The sequence below is a fragment of the Rattus norvegicus genome, chromosome 8 (assembly GCF_021556685.1).
Source record: "Rattus norvegicus strain SHRSP/BbbUtx chromosome 8, alternate assembly SHRSP_T2T, whole genome shotgun sequence".
In the NCBI taxonomy this organism is placed as follows: domain Eukaryota; kingdom Metazoa; phylum Chordata; class Mammalia; order Rodentia; family Muridae; genus Rattus; species Rattus norvegicus.
This window is the reverse complement of record NC_141541.1, coordinates 53,812,619-53,830,484: the sequence shown is the minus strand read 5'-3', so window position 1 is coordinate 53,830,484 and position 17,866 is coordinate 53,812,619. Positions and strand designations below refer to the sequence as shown.

General features: G+C 48.6%; 1 protein-coding gene across 6 annotated transcripts in view; it reads left to right on the top strand.

The window, feature by feature from the left end:
* The window catches only part of Cep164 (centrosomal protein 164), a 63,574-nt gene that overhangs the window by 10,827 nt on the left and 34,881 nt on the right, over positions 1-17,866 (top strand). For 3 of the 6 annotated variants that reach the window (NM_001427257.1, XM_087562710.1, XM_087562709.1), the window contains 5 exon segments: positions 1,521-1,632; positions 8,891-9,095; positions 15,845-16,000; positions 16,356-16,490; positions 17,576-17,653. In NM_001427257.1, the coding sequence (NP_001414186.1) occupies positions 1,521-1,632; positions 8,891-9,095; positions 15,845-16,000; positions 16,356-16,490; positions 17,576-17,653 (686 nt within the window). 6 annotated transcript variants of the gene reach the window in all.

Genomic DNA, 17,866 nt, shown 5'->3' with positions numbered 1-17,866 from the left:
CATCTAACATGGGTGCTGGGAACTGAACTCTGATCTTCTGCAAGGGGAGTCCAGGATCGGAGCCAGTGAGCCATATCTCTAGCCTGTGTGTTTATGTTTTCTTCTTTGCTGTCTATCTTTTGTTAGGACAACGAATATTTTCTTTCTTTGTACATGGTTCCGAGCAACTGGTTCATAGGGTGGTCATTGTGAACTGTGTTTGGTGGCATGCACCTGTAATATGTACTTGGGAGACTAAGGCAGGACGTTTGCAAGTTTAAGGCTCTCCTGAGCTACATAGAGCATTCTAAGTGAGAGTCCCATCTCAAAGAACTAAAAAAGGCGAAACTATTTAATAAGTCATTCCCTGGCCAGTCAAGCACTAGCTGGTGCTTCAGAAAAAGTGTTATTTCCTAGTCCCCAGTGTGTCACCCTCCATTTCTCCACAGAGATGACATATTGGCCATACCTCTCTAGCCTGGGATTAGACTCATTTCATTATTTCTGTGGCCACCACTGACATGTTCCAATGAACATGTCACCTTTCCTTTTCCCCAAAGATGAGATTGCTCTTAGCATAGTGCGTGGATCTCTTCTGTCCTCCAGTTCTCTGGCAAAGGGCTAACCGTTTGTTCTGAGAGCAGAGTAGAAGTTAAGGGTCCAAAATATATCCTACAGTTGAGTAAGAGGCATTTGCCTTTAGGAAGAGAGGGGTCACTAGATGGAGAAGAGGCCACCCTCCGAGTGTCATCTACTTTCTCAGCTGGGTGGCTTCCTGTCCCTCAGAGAACCAGGCACTGCCTTCTGTCTTCTACCACGACTCATGGTATGTGCCACTGTCACAGCATGCAGTGTCCTTCCATGTTCTGCGTGTTTGCAAGGTTTTTAAAGAGCTCAGTCATCTGTGTAGTTGATGGAACTCGCTTGCTGCTTGAGGGCCAAGTGCATCAGGGCCCCAGCTCTTGTCATTCTCTGTGGAGTTTATCTTCTGGTGCTGCCCTCACCCTGGATGGTTCCGGCTGTGGCTTTGGGTCCTTCCTGAGGCCTGCCCACTGTGAAGTCTTGGCTTCATTCCTCACTCCCTCTGTTAACTGTGGCTTCAGATTGTGTTTGAGGGAGTTTGGAGGTAGCCTGGTTTGATTCAGATGGCTCTGAGAAATCGGGATGTCAGGTAACCATTTCCGTATGTTTGCTTGTTTGTTGGTTAAAGCTTTTTGAGATGGTCTCAAGGAGCCCAGCCTGCCTCTCACTCAGTGGGGAGTAGAGGATGGCCTTGAACTCCTGATCCTCCTGCCTCTGCTTCCCAAGTGCTGGGATTTTGGAGGTATACCAACACATCCAGCTTTAGTTCTATATATTTATTATTTATATTTAGAGATACTATATTTTATCGTTGAGGAAAACTTGGAGAGTAGAGGAAAATTTAGAATAGAACTGTCTGATTTTTGCAATTTTGCTTCTTTCCACCCCTCCCCGTCCTTCTCTCTCTAACTACAACACCCTCCCCCCATCCCCCACTTTTCCCTCCCTTTCTCTTGCAGAAATCCTTGACTTTGCCAGAGTGATTGGTATCGACCCTATCAAGGAACCAGAACTGATGTGGCTGGCGAGGGAGGGTATTGAGGCTCCATTGCCCAAGGGCTGGAAACCATGGTAAGTCATTGTAGTGACTCACTGCCTTGACCTGTCAGAGGGACCTGACTCTCCAGTGTGTGTGTGTGTGTATACACGTGTTTGTGTGTGTAGATCAGATATGCACTGCCGAGCCCATCTTACTTTGTTTTTAAGGGTATGAATGTTTCTCTGCATATATATGTGTGCACTGTGTATGTGCTTGGTGCCTGCAGAAGCCAGGAGAAGACATCAGATTCCAGTTGTGGTTAGAGACTGTTGTGAGCCACCATGTAGATGTTGGGAAATAAACCCCAGTCTTCTGAAAGTATAACAAGTGCTTTTAACTTCTGAGTCATCTCTCTGCCCTCCCTTTTCTTGTTTCTTCTTCTTCTTCTTCTTCTTTTTTTTTTTTTTTTTTTTAAGATTTATTTATTGGGGTTGGAGATTTAGCTCAGTGGTAGAGCCCAAGGCCCTGGGTTCGGTCCCCAGCTCCGGAAAAAAAAAAAAAAAGATTTATTTATTTTATGGATATGAGTACACTGTCGCTGTCTTCAGATACACCAGAAGAGGGCACCAGATCCCATTACAGATGGTTGTGAGCCACCATGTGGTGGTTGGGAATTGAACTCAGGACCTCAGGAAGAGCAGTCAGTGCTCTTAACCGCTCAGCCATCTCTCCAGCCCTTTGTTTTTGTTTCTGTTTTTTTAGAATTATTTTTAATTGTGGTGCTGACTAGTTTTATGTCAACCTGACCCAAACTAGAGTTACCTAAGAGGAAGCAACTTCAGTGGCGATAATGCCTCAATAAGATAGGACTGTAGATAAACCTGTAGGGCATTTTCTTAATTAGTGATTGATAGGGGAGGGCCCAGCCCATTGTGGGTGATGCCACCCTACATTGGTGGTTCCTGGGTTTTATTTTCTTATAGCAGGCTGAACAAGCCATAAGGTGCAAGCCAGTAAACAATACTTCTCCATAGCATCTGAGTCAGCGCCGGCCTCCAAGGTCCTGTCCTGCTTGAGTTCCTGCCTTAGCTTTCTTCATGGACCGTGACTTGGGATATGTAAGCCAAATAAATCTTTTCCTTCCCAAGTTGCTTTGGTCTTGGTGTTTCATCATAGCAATAGTAACCTTAACTAAGACATGAAGTGCATGTGTGTATGTGCGTGTGAGTGCAGTTGTCCATAGAGGCCAGGAGATGGCGCTGGCTGCTCTGGAGCTGGAGTTCCGGTAGGGTTGTGAGCTGCCTAATGTGGATGCTGGGAAGTGAAATCAGGTCCTCTGCCAAAGCAGTATGTAGTTTTAACCACTAGGCCATCTCTCTCTCTCTCTCTCTCTCTCTCTCTCTCTCTCTCTCTCTCTCTCTTAAATGTTTGCATGTCAGGCACTTTATTTGAGCCATTTCCCCGTGTCTTGAAGATTAGTTTTAATGCTCAGGGACAAAACTGATATTTACCTGCAGGTTACCTCTTGCTTCAGGACTGAGCAGGCTGACCTGAAGGTCCCTGGGTTAGGATCAGAATGTACCACAGAGCTGCCTCCCAGACTCAGTCCCTCACTCCGAGGAGGAACCTTTGTTGGTCCTTGCACACTGGTAGAAGGTTAAAAGTGACATCTGTGGGGTTTGAGGAGATGATGGCTCAGTCTGTAACATGCTTGCTCTGCAAGCATGAGGTCCTGAGCTTGGTTCCTAGAACTCATGCACTTAAAAAAAAAAAGCCAAGCACGGTGGCCCTTGCTTGTAATCTCAGCATAGTGAACAGGCGTATCCATGGGGCTTGCTAGCCAGCTAGTCTAGCCTACTTGGTGAGCTCTGGGCCAGTGAGAGACTATCTCAAAAACATAGATGGCTCTCAGTCACAATGCCTGCATTCGTCCTCTGGCCACCACATGCACGCACACACGCATGTATCAGTACACATATGAGAATGCACACACTCAGAAAAAGCGATGTCCGCATCTCCTCAATAAGCCTAAATAGATGCTGAGGCCAAAGGAGTCTGTAGTGAGGCCACATGGGTTTGGCAAAAGATTTCTGTCTCCCTTGGCCATCATCCTTGGTCCGCCGTCCTTGAATTTGTGTGGCGTGATTCTTTAAGTCATTGCTGTGCGTACGCGTATGCATGGGTACCTGTGCCACAGTGAGGACTTCAGAGGACAGCTTCGAAGAGTTGGTCAGTTCCTTCTACCTTCACCTGGGTTCCAGGCCCTGATCTCAGGCTGCCAGGCCCCCGCGTTTTACCCAGTGAGCCCCTCGTGTAACCCGTTCTTGCCTGGCTTCACATTCATGGGTTCCGTTGGTATTTTTAAATTCCCTTAAAGCTATCTAGATTGTGGGAGAACTCATTCAGGTTATCTCCGAGAAGCAGAGGTTTACAGTGAGAAAACGGCGCCTGGGGGTGGGGAGCAGGGGCGGGGACTGAAATAAGCCCCAGTGTCTGCTGCTACCTCCCTGCTCATGAGGACAGTGTCATCTCCATTCAGGGACACTGTTCTGTGTCTGTTCCTCCTCTCTTTATTTCTTCTCATCATGGGTGTGAAGCCTTCTCCAGGTTGTCCTCCCTCCCCAAGCTGGGACCCTGAGTTTACATCTCACCCCAGTGTAGGGTTTGGGTGTCCTAGAGGCCCTGTCTCAGCTGAGAAGGTGCGTTTGGTGGCCTAGGTAATTGCCCCTTTCTTACCCAAGCCATTTAACGGGTTGACGAACTTCAAAATGGCTGTGCCTACCCACCTTTCTCTCCTCAGCTGAAGGCACAGACTGACTCTTTTCAGCTTCTCGCACTCGACAGGCTCCTTGTTCTGTTGGTCTTTTGGCTGCCTCTCCTTGGACCAGTTCCAGTCTCACATCTTTTTCTAGGAAATCTGTTAGCGCTTCCGACAGTATTCCGGGTGCTGAGACGAAAGCTTGTGTTTGGAAGATTTTTGTTTTGTGCCGGTGCCCCTTTCTGATGGCAGGTGTATGTGTGTATGTGTGTGTGTGTGTGTGTGTGTGTGTGTGTGTGTGTGTGTGTGTGTGTGTGTGTGTGTGGCTGGTTTAGGGCCAGCTGTGTGCCAGGCCTTGTGCCAGCTACCTTCATGTACCTGCTAGTGTAGCTGACACTCCCTTGTCCTATAGGAAGAATAAGAACTACTTCTTGGGGCTGGGGATTTAGCTCAGTGGTAGAGCGCTTACCTAGGAAGCGCAAGGCCCTGGGTTCGATCCCCAGCTCCGAAAAAAAGAACCAAAAAAAAAAAAAAAAAAAAAAAAAAAAAAAAAAAAAAAAAGAACTACTTCTTATTTTCTGAAATAACATAAGTCATTAAAAGTTATCTGTAGGACTGGACAGATGGCTCAGCAGTTAAGAGCACTGGCTGCTCTTCCAGAGGTCCTGAGTTCAAATCCCAGGAACCACATGGTGGCTCACAACCATTCATTATGAATCTGGTGCCCTCTTCTGACCTGCAGGCAAACATGCAGGCAGAACACTATATATAATAAATAAATAAAAATTTAAAAAACAAAAAAAACCTCTCTGTGAACATCAGACTGTCCTTGAACTCACAGCTTCTGTTTCCAGAGTGCTGGGATTAAAGGCACGCACTACTGGCATCTATTTTTACTCTTAAACAGCCTCAGTCCCCACATCAGGAAATAATGCTACCCACAGTGGACTGTTAACTGGTTGGTTAACAATATAATGTCCTCCAGACATGCCCATCACCCAACAGATCTAGAAAATCTCCCAATTGAGACTGTATGCGTGGGTGACTCTAGGTTGTGGCAAGTTGATATTAAAACCTAATAATCACACTGCCTTACTTTTTTATTTTATCAGTTGTGTACTTTCTCATACTAGACATGCCACTCTGTGTGTGTGTGTGTGTGTGTGTGTGTGTGTGTGTGTGTGTGTGTGTGTGTGTGTGTCTGGAACACAGAGCCTTGTGCGTGTTACCCACTCTATAACTGGGCTGTGTGTGTCCTCACTTCAAGTGTACCACATTCTTAAAAAACAAACAAACAAATAAAAAAAATCTTTTACTAAAGAACATTTAGATGTTTTTGAGACTAACTATGCATAAGGGAGGCTGTTTTGGGGGTTAGAGAGATGGCTAGGTGGTTAAGAGCACCGGCTTTTCTTCCAGAGGATGTGGGTTTGATTCCCAGCACCCATGTGTTGGCTTACAGTGATCTGTGACTGTAGTTCCAGGGGATTCTATGTTCTCTACGGCCTCCAAGGGCACCAGCACACGTGGCACACAGACATACATGCAGACAAAACACCCATAGATGTTAGAAGCAAGATCAGTTTCTGTATTCCCTGCGCCCTGCTGTTGATTCAATCATACACTTTATGCTGTTCTCTCCTGAGCACACAGCTTTGTAATAAGTCTGGAAATCTTTCAGGGTAGGTATTCCAATCTTGTTTCAATTTTCTTTTTATTATTGTTAATATTATTAGTCATTTAATGTTTATGACTACTTCACATGCATCTATGTCTGTGTACCACTTGGTGCCTGAGGAGCCAGAAGAGGGACTTGGATCCCTTGGAACTAGAGTTACAGATGGATCTTAGCCACCATGTGGATGCTGGGAATCGAACCTGGATCCTCTGAAAAGGCGCCCGTGCTCATAATGCTGAGCCACCTCTCCAACCCTTGTTCCCATTTTTTCAAAGCCTCATTCTAAGCTCTTTGCATTTCCTGGTGAATTTAAATGCTATCTTGTCACTTCACTATTTGGATTGGGGCTGCACATAAATCAATTTTGGGGGAATAGGTATCTAAAATGATATTGAATCTTCCAGCCTGTGAACAGTATCTGTTTCTGTTTATTAAGGTTTCCTTTAATATCGCTAAGAAATGTTTAATAGCTTTTGTGTACATGTCTTGACTCTCTTTATCAGATTTTTCCCTAAGTAGTTCATATCTGATGCTTCTGTAAGTGCTGCCTTTTCAGTCTCCGGTTGTTTCTTGCTTTCATAGGGAAGTAAAATTGGTTTCTGTATATTGATCTTGCACTGTACAACCTTGCTAAAATCAATTATGTCAGGCCTAGTGGCTTATTTATTTATTTATTTACTTATTTTAAGATTCTATAGCATTTTCTACAGAAGCGATTCTGTCTCCTAGGAATAAAGGTCTTCTTGTCTCCTCCTTTCTACTCTGGTGACCAGAACCTTCAGAGGAGGTAGTGACAGCAGATGTCTTTGCTTTGTTAGGTAGCTGTTGGCTGTGGGTTTCCCGTAAATGACGTTCCTCAGGGAAATGTCTTCTGTAGCTGGCTGAGCCTTGGAGAGGGGTGGATGGATTTGAGCCAGTCAGTGCTTTACTACACGTGTTGACAAGATTATCTGGTTTTCTTTTTCAGTCTTTTCTGAGAGTCAAATTCATCGATTGATTTTTTCAGGCACTTTTATTAATCTTTAATTGCATTTATTTCTGTATTTATATTTATCTACCTACCTATCTACTTACGGACTTATGCTTGTGGGTGTGGGCATACCGTAGCACTTGTAAGTATGGTGATCAGAGGACTTGTGGGAGTCGGTTTTCTCTGTCTACCATGTGGGCTCCTGGAAGGGAACTCGGGCCCTTGGGCTTGTCCCTGAGCGCCTTCACCAGCTGAGCTGTTTCTCAGACCCCGATTTTCAAATGTTAAAAAAACTTCATATTCCTTGGATAATTCCACTTGGTCATGATGCATGGTCCCTTTTATATTTTATGGGATTTGATTTCCTAAAATCTCATTAGGTGTTATTGCATCTGTATCCATGGGGGAAACTGGTCTGTAGTATCATTTTCTCATAATGCCTTCATCTCGTTTCTGCCATGTTGCCACTGTCCCCACAGAACGAGATGTCTTCCCCTTCAGGTTTGTGGACGAGCTTGCTGGACAAGGATAGCTGTTATTTCTGCTTTAAATATGCGGTAGAATTTACTAATCTGGGAACTTTGTTTGTGGGGAAAGTTTTAACTTCAAATTCCATTCTAAAAATAGAAATGAAGCTGTGTGCGGATAAGTGCACAAAAATAAAAGACAAAGGCAGGAGGATTGCTGTGAGTGTGAGGCCGGCCAAGCCTGGTTTGCCTAGGGAGTTCCAGCCCAGCCAGATAATCAGACCCTTTCTCATCCCTCCCCACTGAGGTGTAAGAGTGTTCAGGCCAGTTTTGCTTTGCCCTTTGAGACAGAGTCTCTCCATGTACCTCCCAGACTGACTTTGTAAACTAGGTCGGCCTCAGGTAGGAAGAGATGAACTCAATTCTCTAACTCCTTTGTCCTGAGAGCTCAGGTCCTCCACAGCCTCAGACCAGAAAGTACCACTTCAAACGCTGTGCCTGGGACACTGTGTAGAAAAGCATAATTTTACAAAGATGATCTATGTGTGTGTGTGTGTGTGTGCGCGTGTGTGCGCTCGTGCGTGTGCCTGTGTGTCTGTCTGTACACCGTGCATGCAGATGCCCGAGAAAGTTGGAAGAGGATGTCAAGGGTCTAGAACCGGAGTCCCATGCAGTTGTGAACTGCTGTGTGGGTGCTGGGAACTGAGCAAGTGCCCTTAACTGCCGAGACACCGCTCCTGTCGGGGTTAAACACTTAACATTAGGTTGATGGGTTATGCAGTGCAGGAGGTGGGGGCGAGGAGAGGGAGTGACCTGAACCAGGGCCTGAACAAGAGCTTCCTGTGTTCAGCTTCATCCCCAGCCCTGGTCAGCTCCTTGTGGACTCTTCTTTTTCTTTATTCTTTTGCAAATGGAGGTCAGAAGAGAATGTCAGATCCTCTGGAACTAGAGTTACAGACCTCGTGAGCCACCATATAGGTGCTGGGTAGCACAGCTAGATCCTGTGGAAGAGCAGCCAGTGCTGTTAACTGCTGAGCCATCTGTCCAGTCCCACTTAAAAAAAAAAAATCAATTAGTATATTTTCAGGTATCTCTTTTCTTTGAGTAATTGTTCAGAAGTTTGTTGCTTGTGTTAAAGTAAATAAATAAAATGAAGAAAGGAAAAAAAAAAGCCATCTGTGGTTGCAGCTTTAAATGTCCCTGTCTTATTCGCCATGTCTTTATAACATGTTATATGTTTTATATGTTATAAAATAACATATCTCCCGTGTTGTATTCTGGGTAATTTCCTAGATTTACGTTTCAGTTCCTTATTTGTCTCTTCTTCGGTGTCACATTTGATGTTTAGCACACTTTATAAAACAACTATCCACTGCTATAAGTTAGTTTATATATCCCAGTATTTGTTCTTTCTTAATGAATTTTGTTCTTGCTGGGCCTTAGAAGGGACTGACTTCCAAACTCTGCTCACCCCTAGCCAGAACATCACAGGCGACCTTTACTATTTCAACTTTGACACTGGGCAGTCCATCTGGGACCACCCCTGTGATGAGCACTACCGGAAGTTGGTCATCCAAGAGCGGGAGAAGTGGTCGGCTCCCGGGGCCATTAAGAAAAAAGACAAGAAAAAGAAAAAGGAAAAGAAAAACAAAAAGGACAAAGAGACCTCTAAAAGTCCTCTGGTGAGTCAGCCTGAGGCAGCCTCTACCCAGGGCTGCAGTCCAAAGGGGTGTGGGGACCCATGGGGACCTGCCAGGGGGTAAGACAATGCACTCTTGACAGGACATTGTCTCATTTTACCTGGCAGATCTTTCTTTCAGCCTCTGGAAGTTGTTACTTCTGTGAATACTTTCTTCTCTCTTCTTGGGAAGTTGCACGACTGTACTAGAGAGAGTGTGAGCTCAGCGGGGCAAGGATTGTGTTTTACGATTGATTGGAGAAGTGGTGGCATTTGCTGCTCTGGAAGGGTAATAGACAGGAACTGTTGAGTTGGGTGTGGACTCATTATTTGTCATTATCTTAAAATTGTCAGAACACCAGTGCCTTTAGGTTTTAAAGGAAAATCCGGGGTTCGTGTCACAAACCTGCAGTCCTAGGACTTGGAAGGCTGAGGTCGGAGGGTCACGAGTTTGAGGGCAGCCTATAATTGATGCATATATGCCATTGGCTCAGTTGACATAATCGGAGGTCTCTGTGGCCAGAGTCCGAGGAGGAGGGGGAGGGGGAGGGGGAGGGGAGAAGGAAGAGGAGGAGCGGGAGGACAGCAGGAGTTAGAGGCATCATCTTCACTTGGCTTCCAGTAGCTTTTTTATTGAGTTCTGAGGGCTCTGCTCATTTCATTGTTTATCTGCCCCTCAGCATGTCTGAACGTGGTCACCCTTCCTTCAGGAGGAGCTGAGCGAGAGCCTTGTATGTGGTTGAGGATATAGACTTTGTTCCCTCCATGCAAGCTGAGGAAGCAGCTCAGTTCAGGCCTGTGGGGAGCACTGGGAAGACCTGGAGTATGTGTGAGTGTAAGTGTGTCTGTGTGCGTGTGTGTGAGTGTGTGTGCATGTGTGCGCGCGTGTGTATGTGTGTGAGTTTGTGTGGATGTATGTGTGAGCATGTGTGTGAGCATGTGTGTTTGTGTGTGTGTGCGAGTGTGAGTGTGTGTGTGAGTATGAGTGTGTGTGCGAGTATGAGTGTGTGTGCATGTGTGTCTGTGAGTGTGTGTGTGAGTGTGTGAGTGTGTGAGTGTGTGTCTGTGTGTGTGAGTGTGAGTGTGAGTGTGTGAGAGTGTGTGTGTCTGTGTGAGTGTGTGTGAGTGTGAGTGAGTGTGTGTGTGCATGCGGGTGTGTGTCCATCCGTCCGTCCCTGTATTGAGGATTCCTAGGACCACACATTTGCTAGGCAGGTGTTCTACCAGCAAGCCCCATTCCCAGCCCCACCTTCTTCTTTCCTAAGGCGTCAGTTCTGGTTTTGAGCAGTTGTTAAGTCTTTCGCTCTGTCATGTTCATGTTCTGTTGCTGCTGTGGATCCCTTTGCTGCCCCCAGCTCTGTGCACACACTGTTCTGAGAAATGGGGTGAGACACCTGATCCCACAGAAAGATGAAGACAGGTGCTTTCCAAATAGAATCTTGGAGTTTTCTAATACTCTCATGTATTTGAAAAGCAGAAGGCAGTGGTGGGCTTTTCTTTAGCCCAGGATAATCCAAAATGATATTTTGGCAGGCTCCAACCTGACTCAAGGTGACAGACATGGCTCTGGATGTGTGTTTGAGTCCCAGGAGCTTCTTGTTGAAGTTAGAAGGACAGCTGGACCAGGTCCTCAGTGGGATTTTTAGGACTCAGGTCAGGTACCTTGTGTTTGTCCAGTGGTCAGGCCTGAGGCTCACAGGCTACCTGGGCTCAGGTGGCCTGGGCCCTCTGGAAAATATGTGCTCCCAGCTGGCTGGTTAGTGTATTTGCAGAGGCTGTTGGCTACCGAAAGGCTCTCTTGTAGCCCCAAGGTTCTGTGACTGGATGTCTTTAAGCAGTCTCAACTTGGGAATGGTTATAGAAGGCACTGACTGTGTTTCCCTGGCTTCCTCTCTTCTCTCTCTCAGAGGACATTTCTGGAGTCCTTGATACAGCATAAAAGTAGTCCTTGATAAAAGTAGCCAATCCTGAACCTGAGGGCTAGAGGAAGCTTGGGGATTGAACACAGGCCTGTGGTTTCCAGGCTTTGACTAGTGGCATCTGCAGATGGCTGCTCTGTGGCAGCCTAGAAACAAAACAGGGCTACTCTGGGATCCCTGAGGTTATGTTGGCGTTCTTCCCTGTCATGCTGCAGCCTTCACACGGTGGTAGCTCCCTAGGTACCTAGTCTCCAGGGTCCTTTGGAGCAAGGTTCGTAGGCTGTTAATATCTCTCTCTCTCTCTCTCTCTCTCTCTCTCTCTCTCTGAACTAGAACCTAGAAAAGGGCACATGTTTAGCTTAAGGGAGTTTGGCCTTGTTTGGCCTTTCTTCTTTTTCCCTGATTTCTGCTTTACCTTAAGGAGGGTGGTTTCCTGCTTCGGGTCTTGGGCTGAGGCAGCAAGAATATATCAGAAGGTCAGTCTTAGTTTTCTCTGCGTGTTTATATACCCATCTAGGAACCACAGCCTGAACAGGGACTTCTGCCTTCTTCCTCCTTTCTCCGTGGCCTGTCCCCTCTCTCAGCACCTGGGCTTGCTGATCTGGACCTAGACCAAGAGGTACAGGCTAGAAATGAGGCCTTTAAGAAAGGGAGGAGCCCGTGCATGCTGGGCGACACACCGTGGCCTCTCATGGGTGCCCTTCCTGGTAAGCTGCAGCCACTCTCCAAAGGCCAAGCTTCTCGAACCCACCAGATCTTTGCTGACGTGGAGAAAATCTTAGGCAGGCCTTCGATCCAGTGCAAGACAGAGTTAGGAGACCCACAGGGTCTGGAGTCAGTCCAGAAGGCCACAGAGAAAATCTACCTGGGGTTTTCAGACCCTGAAATAGAAAAAATGGAACTGAGGACCAGACAGCAGAGACCCGGCGCGGGGGGTTTTCAGAACCCCGAACTACTCCACAGTGGGCAGGATGTGTCAGAATGTAGGAGCCAGACCCCTGCTCACTCTAAGCTTTCTGAGGCTCCCAAAGGCCTGCAGCTGAGAGGGGAGCATCACAACCACAGCATAGCTGCACTGAACTGCACAGGCCCTGGAGGGGACAAAGGTCAGAGCCCCGTTTCCTTACCACCCTCTGAGGAGGAGCCCTCCCTGTCCCTTTGTTCATCTGGCCACGTATCAGCTGCCCGGAAGAACAAGCGGTTTTTACTAGAGAGCAGCCCAGCAGAAGACTTCAGCTGGCAGGGAGTCCCTGGGGAAGGTGGGGACCTGGGCAGGGAGAGGTGGAGGAGAGAGCCTCCAGGCCTGTGGATGGGGCAGGTCTCCAAGCTTATCAACAAGGACGCCCCAGAGAGATGCAAGGAAACAAAACCCACTGCTCCCAAGGCTGCAGAGGCCTCAGCCGAAGAATCACCACGGGGGCCCTTGCTGATGCCGCCTGACACCCCGGCATCAGAACCAGTTCCAAAGCCCCCTTCAGGGGATCCTGCCATCGAAGACAGGCATCATCCTCCACCTGAGGCTCCAGAACCTCCCAATGAAGAGAGGAGGCCTAGTGTTCCCACGGCTGACTCAGATAGCAGTAGTGGAGGGGGCAGCAGCCTGGCCTCACCCCTTGGCTCACAGGTCCTAGGTGAGGTAAACAACTTCCCCTGGGACCTGCAGAACCCCCAGGGGTCTGTTCCTGTCATGGGCCAGTCAGGCCCAGGGCCTAGAGATGTGCACTTCTGCCCTTTCCTGGGGCCCCAGTTGTCCCACGTGAGCTCCACGGAGGAGCAGTCCGAGAGTGAAGACTACTCCGAGGACCAGAGGTTCTATCAGCACATCCTGCAGATGGTCAAGATCTCCAGGCGGCTGGAGGGGCTAGGGCTGCCTGAGAACATGCAGGAAGTGCCGTGCAAAGATGTCGCCGGCATGGTCTGTGGCACAGCCAATGAGTCTTCCAGGATGTCTAGTGAGGGTGAACACAAGTCCATCATAGCTCCAGAAAGGGACTCGGGGTTACTGACCTGGGGGCCGGAGCTGCTAGAACATCCTCCAGGAGCAGTGTCCGCCCCTCCGGGGCAGGAGCCCTCTCAGCCAGCACAGTGCCAGCCGAGCAGCGGCCTCAGGCAGGGGCTAGTCCCACCGAGTTCCGACATTGGACTTGCTGCAGAGCCAAGCAAGATGCAGCTTCTCAACCAGGTAGGCTTCTTAGGTAGCAGGGCCTAAGGCCTTGCCCTCCTCCCCCAGCTCAGCAGGGAGGGAGCAGGCGGTACTGACACTGCTCCTCCAAAGCCTTCAGGCCAGCGTTTGCTTTCCCGATGCTCTTTCTTAACTGAGGATCCCTTAACCACCCAAACAGCCACCTGGCAGATGACCTGGGTTTCAAGTTTGTTCTGTTCCATTGTCTGCAGTCTAAAGCTGAGGGTATCCGCTCAGCCCTCCCCGGCCGTAGCCATGCTCACGGGCGGTTCACACACTTGCTGGGAAGGGATTGCTTCTGAGGGTGGGCACAGTGGCACTGACCCCCGCCCTCGTACAGGATCCAGGCACCTTCTGGGAGTTGAGAAGCCTTTCCCATCTGCCGATTCTAGGGAACATGAATTCCCTAGAATCATGGGAATTTCTGCTTCGCATGTTCCCTTCTTGGAGTCACACAGTCCCCAGGAAGCACAGGGCCCACAGTCTGCTGCTGCCACCCAGTCGGCTGCTTCTGTTCCTTGCCTCCCAGGGTCCCCAGAAAAATCACATGACCCCGCCTCAGGCGTTGACTTCACTTTCCCACTGGTATTTTCCAAATGGCGGGAGTTATCTTGTCATCCCTTCACTGCCAAGATTCACCCGGTTCTTCATTCAGAAATCAAGTTGGACGGAGACCACAGGGCTCACTTTGAATTCCCTAGCTGTTTTGCTGTGGCCCAGCTGCCACTTTACCCAGTTGTCCCCTCTGGTCCCTAATTGCTGACACGCACCGGTTTCTCCGTTAGTTCTAATAACTAGTATAGTACTATAAATATCGGATAAGCCACAGATTACCCTGAAAGTTTTAATTAGCACAATGGCATCACATTTATCTGCTCTGAAGGACACCGGCACACATAGCCCCATGCTCAGAGTTAATGGCCGTCTATAGGAGATGATCAGCTAGGAGCCAGGGATCTATAATTTCCCTGCTAACCACCGACTCAGTAAAGGCCCAAGAGAACAAAGCCCCCAGCATGCCCGTTTCCCTCCCTCAAGCCCCCAGCATGTTAGCAAATTAACCATGTCAGGAGTCTGTAATTTTCTATAAATACAGTGTGGGAAGGATTCTGCTGATAATGCTTGGACAGGCGGAGGGGCTGAGCAGGCCGGGCAGGCTCCGCTTGCTCACAATTCACTGGGAGAAACTTCCTGTGCTTTTTCTTAACATAGTCATAGGAGCACACAAAGCACTTGCTTTGAGATAGATACTCCAGGGCTCAATCCCCTCTCTGCCCAACTAAACCTGTGACTTTGGACAGGGCTCTTGACCATACCCACCTCCGCTTACTTAAGTGGGGTCTCCACATGGTGACAGAGCCCACCTTAGGTGAGCCTAAGGACGAGCAGGGCCTAGTGTTGAGCATCGCTGGCCAACTTCACGTGTCGGCAGCCTTTCTCCCTGACCCAGATGCTCTACAACAGGGAGGATGATCCGTCATTAACAGATCTTACCTCAGGTGTTCTCTGAGAGCAGAGACTCTTCTGCGGGCCAGCCTAACTGAGAGGATGGTGACCCTGACCTTTGGATCCCCCTTTCTTCGTTTACTCTTAGGGGCTAGAGTGGAACAAAATACGTTCTCTCTGTTTTATAAATTTGAGAAAAGTTTTGAAGGGTCTTGTAATGTATTCCCAGTATGCTACGCCGATCTCTTTTTTTTTTTAAGATAGTGTGTGGTGTGTGTGTGCGTGGTGTGTGTGTGCATGGGTGTGTGCAACTACAAGTGCTTGTGGGGGCCAGAAGAGGGTGTCAAAGATTGGGACTAGGGTTGGAGGTGGTTGTGTGTGGGCTGACCGAAGTGGGTTATGGGAACTGAATGCACTCAGATCCCCTGGAAGATCAGCAGACTTTCTTAACCCGTGAGCCGTCTCTGCAGCTCCTGTGCTGGCCTCTCGCTCTTGTTAAGTCAGACGCACACAGTGCACACGTACTGCTGCACTGGGCCCATCCAGGAGCCCCTGTGTTCCTCATCTCCTTTGGGCCGAGTAGCAGACCTCGCAGACGGAAGAACTGGAGGTGTGAGGGGCTGTGAGTAGCCCGAGGCTTCACACATCCTGACCCAGTCTGGGTTGTGACTCCAGTCCTCACTGGCACAAAGGAAGTCTTCACTTGGCTCCCGGGGGAAAGCAAACCAAAGAGAATGACTTGTGGCTCGCACTTAAGTACAGCAGCCGCCCGTGTGCAGAGACCTCCCAGGAGGCCCGCGCTTTGCTCCTGTGTTTACCTCCATGTTCGTCAATAGCGTAGTGAGGCTGCTTTTTCTTGACTCATCACTTTCAAGCGTCAAGAGACTTCTAGTAGCTAGACTTTTATCTCTACCTCCCCATCCTACTCCCTTGTTATGTGTGCCCCCTTTTCCCCCCGTCTTAGCATCTGCCAGATGTGAGCGAGCACACAAGTTAGCAGGATCAGGAAGCCAGCCTGCCGTTTCTCACTCACCCAGTCGGCACAATGGTATTTCTGGGTGCTGTGCTTCATTAGCAGCCTCCAGGCGGAGGCGTTTTTAAACTTGAACAGGCAGAATTTAGATGCTTTATTTTTATATCTGCTTCCGACACCCTGAGAGCCTTGCGGTTTCTGGGGTTTGTAACGAGATGTGTTCTATTGCCCAGGTCCTGGGTCCCTCCTTAGCCCCAGTCCAGGCCCCTCTTTGGGGCCTGGCTCCCTTACGAGGGCTTGGGGATGCCCCATTCTCCGCTCTTCGTGGATCCCAGAGTGTGAGCTTGGGGAGCTCGGCAGATCCTGGGCATCTTGGGGAGGCCATGCTGGTGAGTCCTTTCTCTGCTGTGCATGCATCTTGCTACTGCGGGGCCTTCTGGGTGTCACACCTGGAACGGTGGCCTGTCACCGAGACACAAGCCGTGTCTTTAAGAGTTTGTCATCTAGTCTGAGCAGAGTCACCCTGGCAGTGGGGGCGGGCTGGGCTGTAAGCCACCTGTGCTGATTTCCCCATCCACGTGGCTGGGGTAGTAGAAGTTGGGAAGGGAGCAAGAACTGTAAAGTAGATTCGTGGACATGGTAGGACTTGACTGGGAACCTGTCTAAGGAATCAAGGGAGCATGCCAGGATCGTTCCAAAGGTCCTCCTGGTGAGTTCCCCTGTTGTTGCCCTTCTGTTTTGGAGCCTCCACAGGGTCTCAAGGTTGCTGCTTGTACAAAGGGCCTCTTGGCTTCTGTCCATGAGGGCAAGAGTGCTCTCAGCCTCTTGACTTTGGGGGAAGAGACCAACGAGGAGGACGAAGAGGAGAGCGACAACCAGGTAATGACGAGACACCCTTTCCTCTTGAGCACTTGTGGGCATGCGTAAGCGTTGTAACTTGTTTTAACCGTACAGCAATTCGGGGATATTGGTTGTTTTCCTAAAGTTATGTTACCACCACTATTGTCCATTTTCAGAATTTGTTCGAAATCCCAGATTCTAGCCACTAGACAATAAATCATTCCTTTCCCCTCCAGCCCCTGATAACCTCTAAGTCCCATTTCCCCTTTCTCTCATACACTTGCCAGTTCTAGATGTCTCATATGAGTAAGCTCACACAGTGTTTCTCTTTCATGTCTAGCACCCTCTCACTCAGTATGCTGTGGTGAGTGTGTAAAGCCTGGTGTGTGTCTGCACCGTGTTCTGTTCGTGCAATCCTCTGTTGGTGGGAACATGGGTTGGTTCTGCCTTTGGATAACCTCGGAGCCACCCCCTCCCCCACAACCATTTTAAAAATAAGTAAAAGTGATATTTCCACCCAATAACTTCCTTTCTTGACCAGTCTGTATACATCTTAGGTCTGATCTGGAGAACACAACATACTTGATTGGCCTTTTGCTCCCTGGATAATGGGCTACTTAGTGAGGCTTTAGTGGAAGGTCTGCCCAGAGTCCTTCAAAGCCTTGCCTGGGTACCCCACTCTCCCCTGCATGCCCTCATGCTGGACTGGCTGGTTCCTTTAGACTTATCACTTGCCAACACAATCTAGAGTTATCCAAGAAGAGGGAACCCTGGTTGAGAAAAAAAAAAAATGCTTCCATAAGACGGGGCTGTAGGCAGACCTGTAGGTCATTGTCTTAATTAGTGATTGATGTGTGTCTGGCACACTGTGGGCAGTGCTGTCCCTGCACAGGCAGTCTTGGGCTTTATAGGAAAGTAGGCTGAGCAGGCTGGGAGGAGCAAGCTCGTGGGCAGCGCTCCTCCACGGCCTCTGCATTAGTTTTTACCTCCAGTCCCTTCCCTGAGTTCCTTCAGTCAGGGAGCGTGACCTGAGAGTTGTAAGCAGAAATGAAAAGTTGCTTTTGGTCATGGTCTCCATCACTTCAACAGAAACCCTAACTAAGCTCAATTGTTTTTCCTCACAGAGCATCCGGAGCTCCAGTGAGCTTCTCAAGAATCTGCATCTAGACCTTGGTGCCTTGGGAGGTAACTTTGAGTATGAGGTAAGAACCTGAGGCCCCTGCTGTTAAGTGCCTCGGGCAGTACCTTTTTTTCCCTTTGGAAGAAGCCTTTGCAGTCTGCTGAGCATATTTAGAAAGGGAACTGGTCCATCTGGGTCTGCCCAGGATTTCTGGGGTTTAGGGGATCCATTCATCTTTTTCAGCTATCAAATGACCAGTTCTTGGGAGTCCACGGGCTAGCGGGTGCTTGAGCAT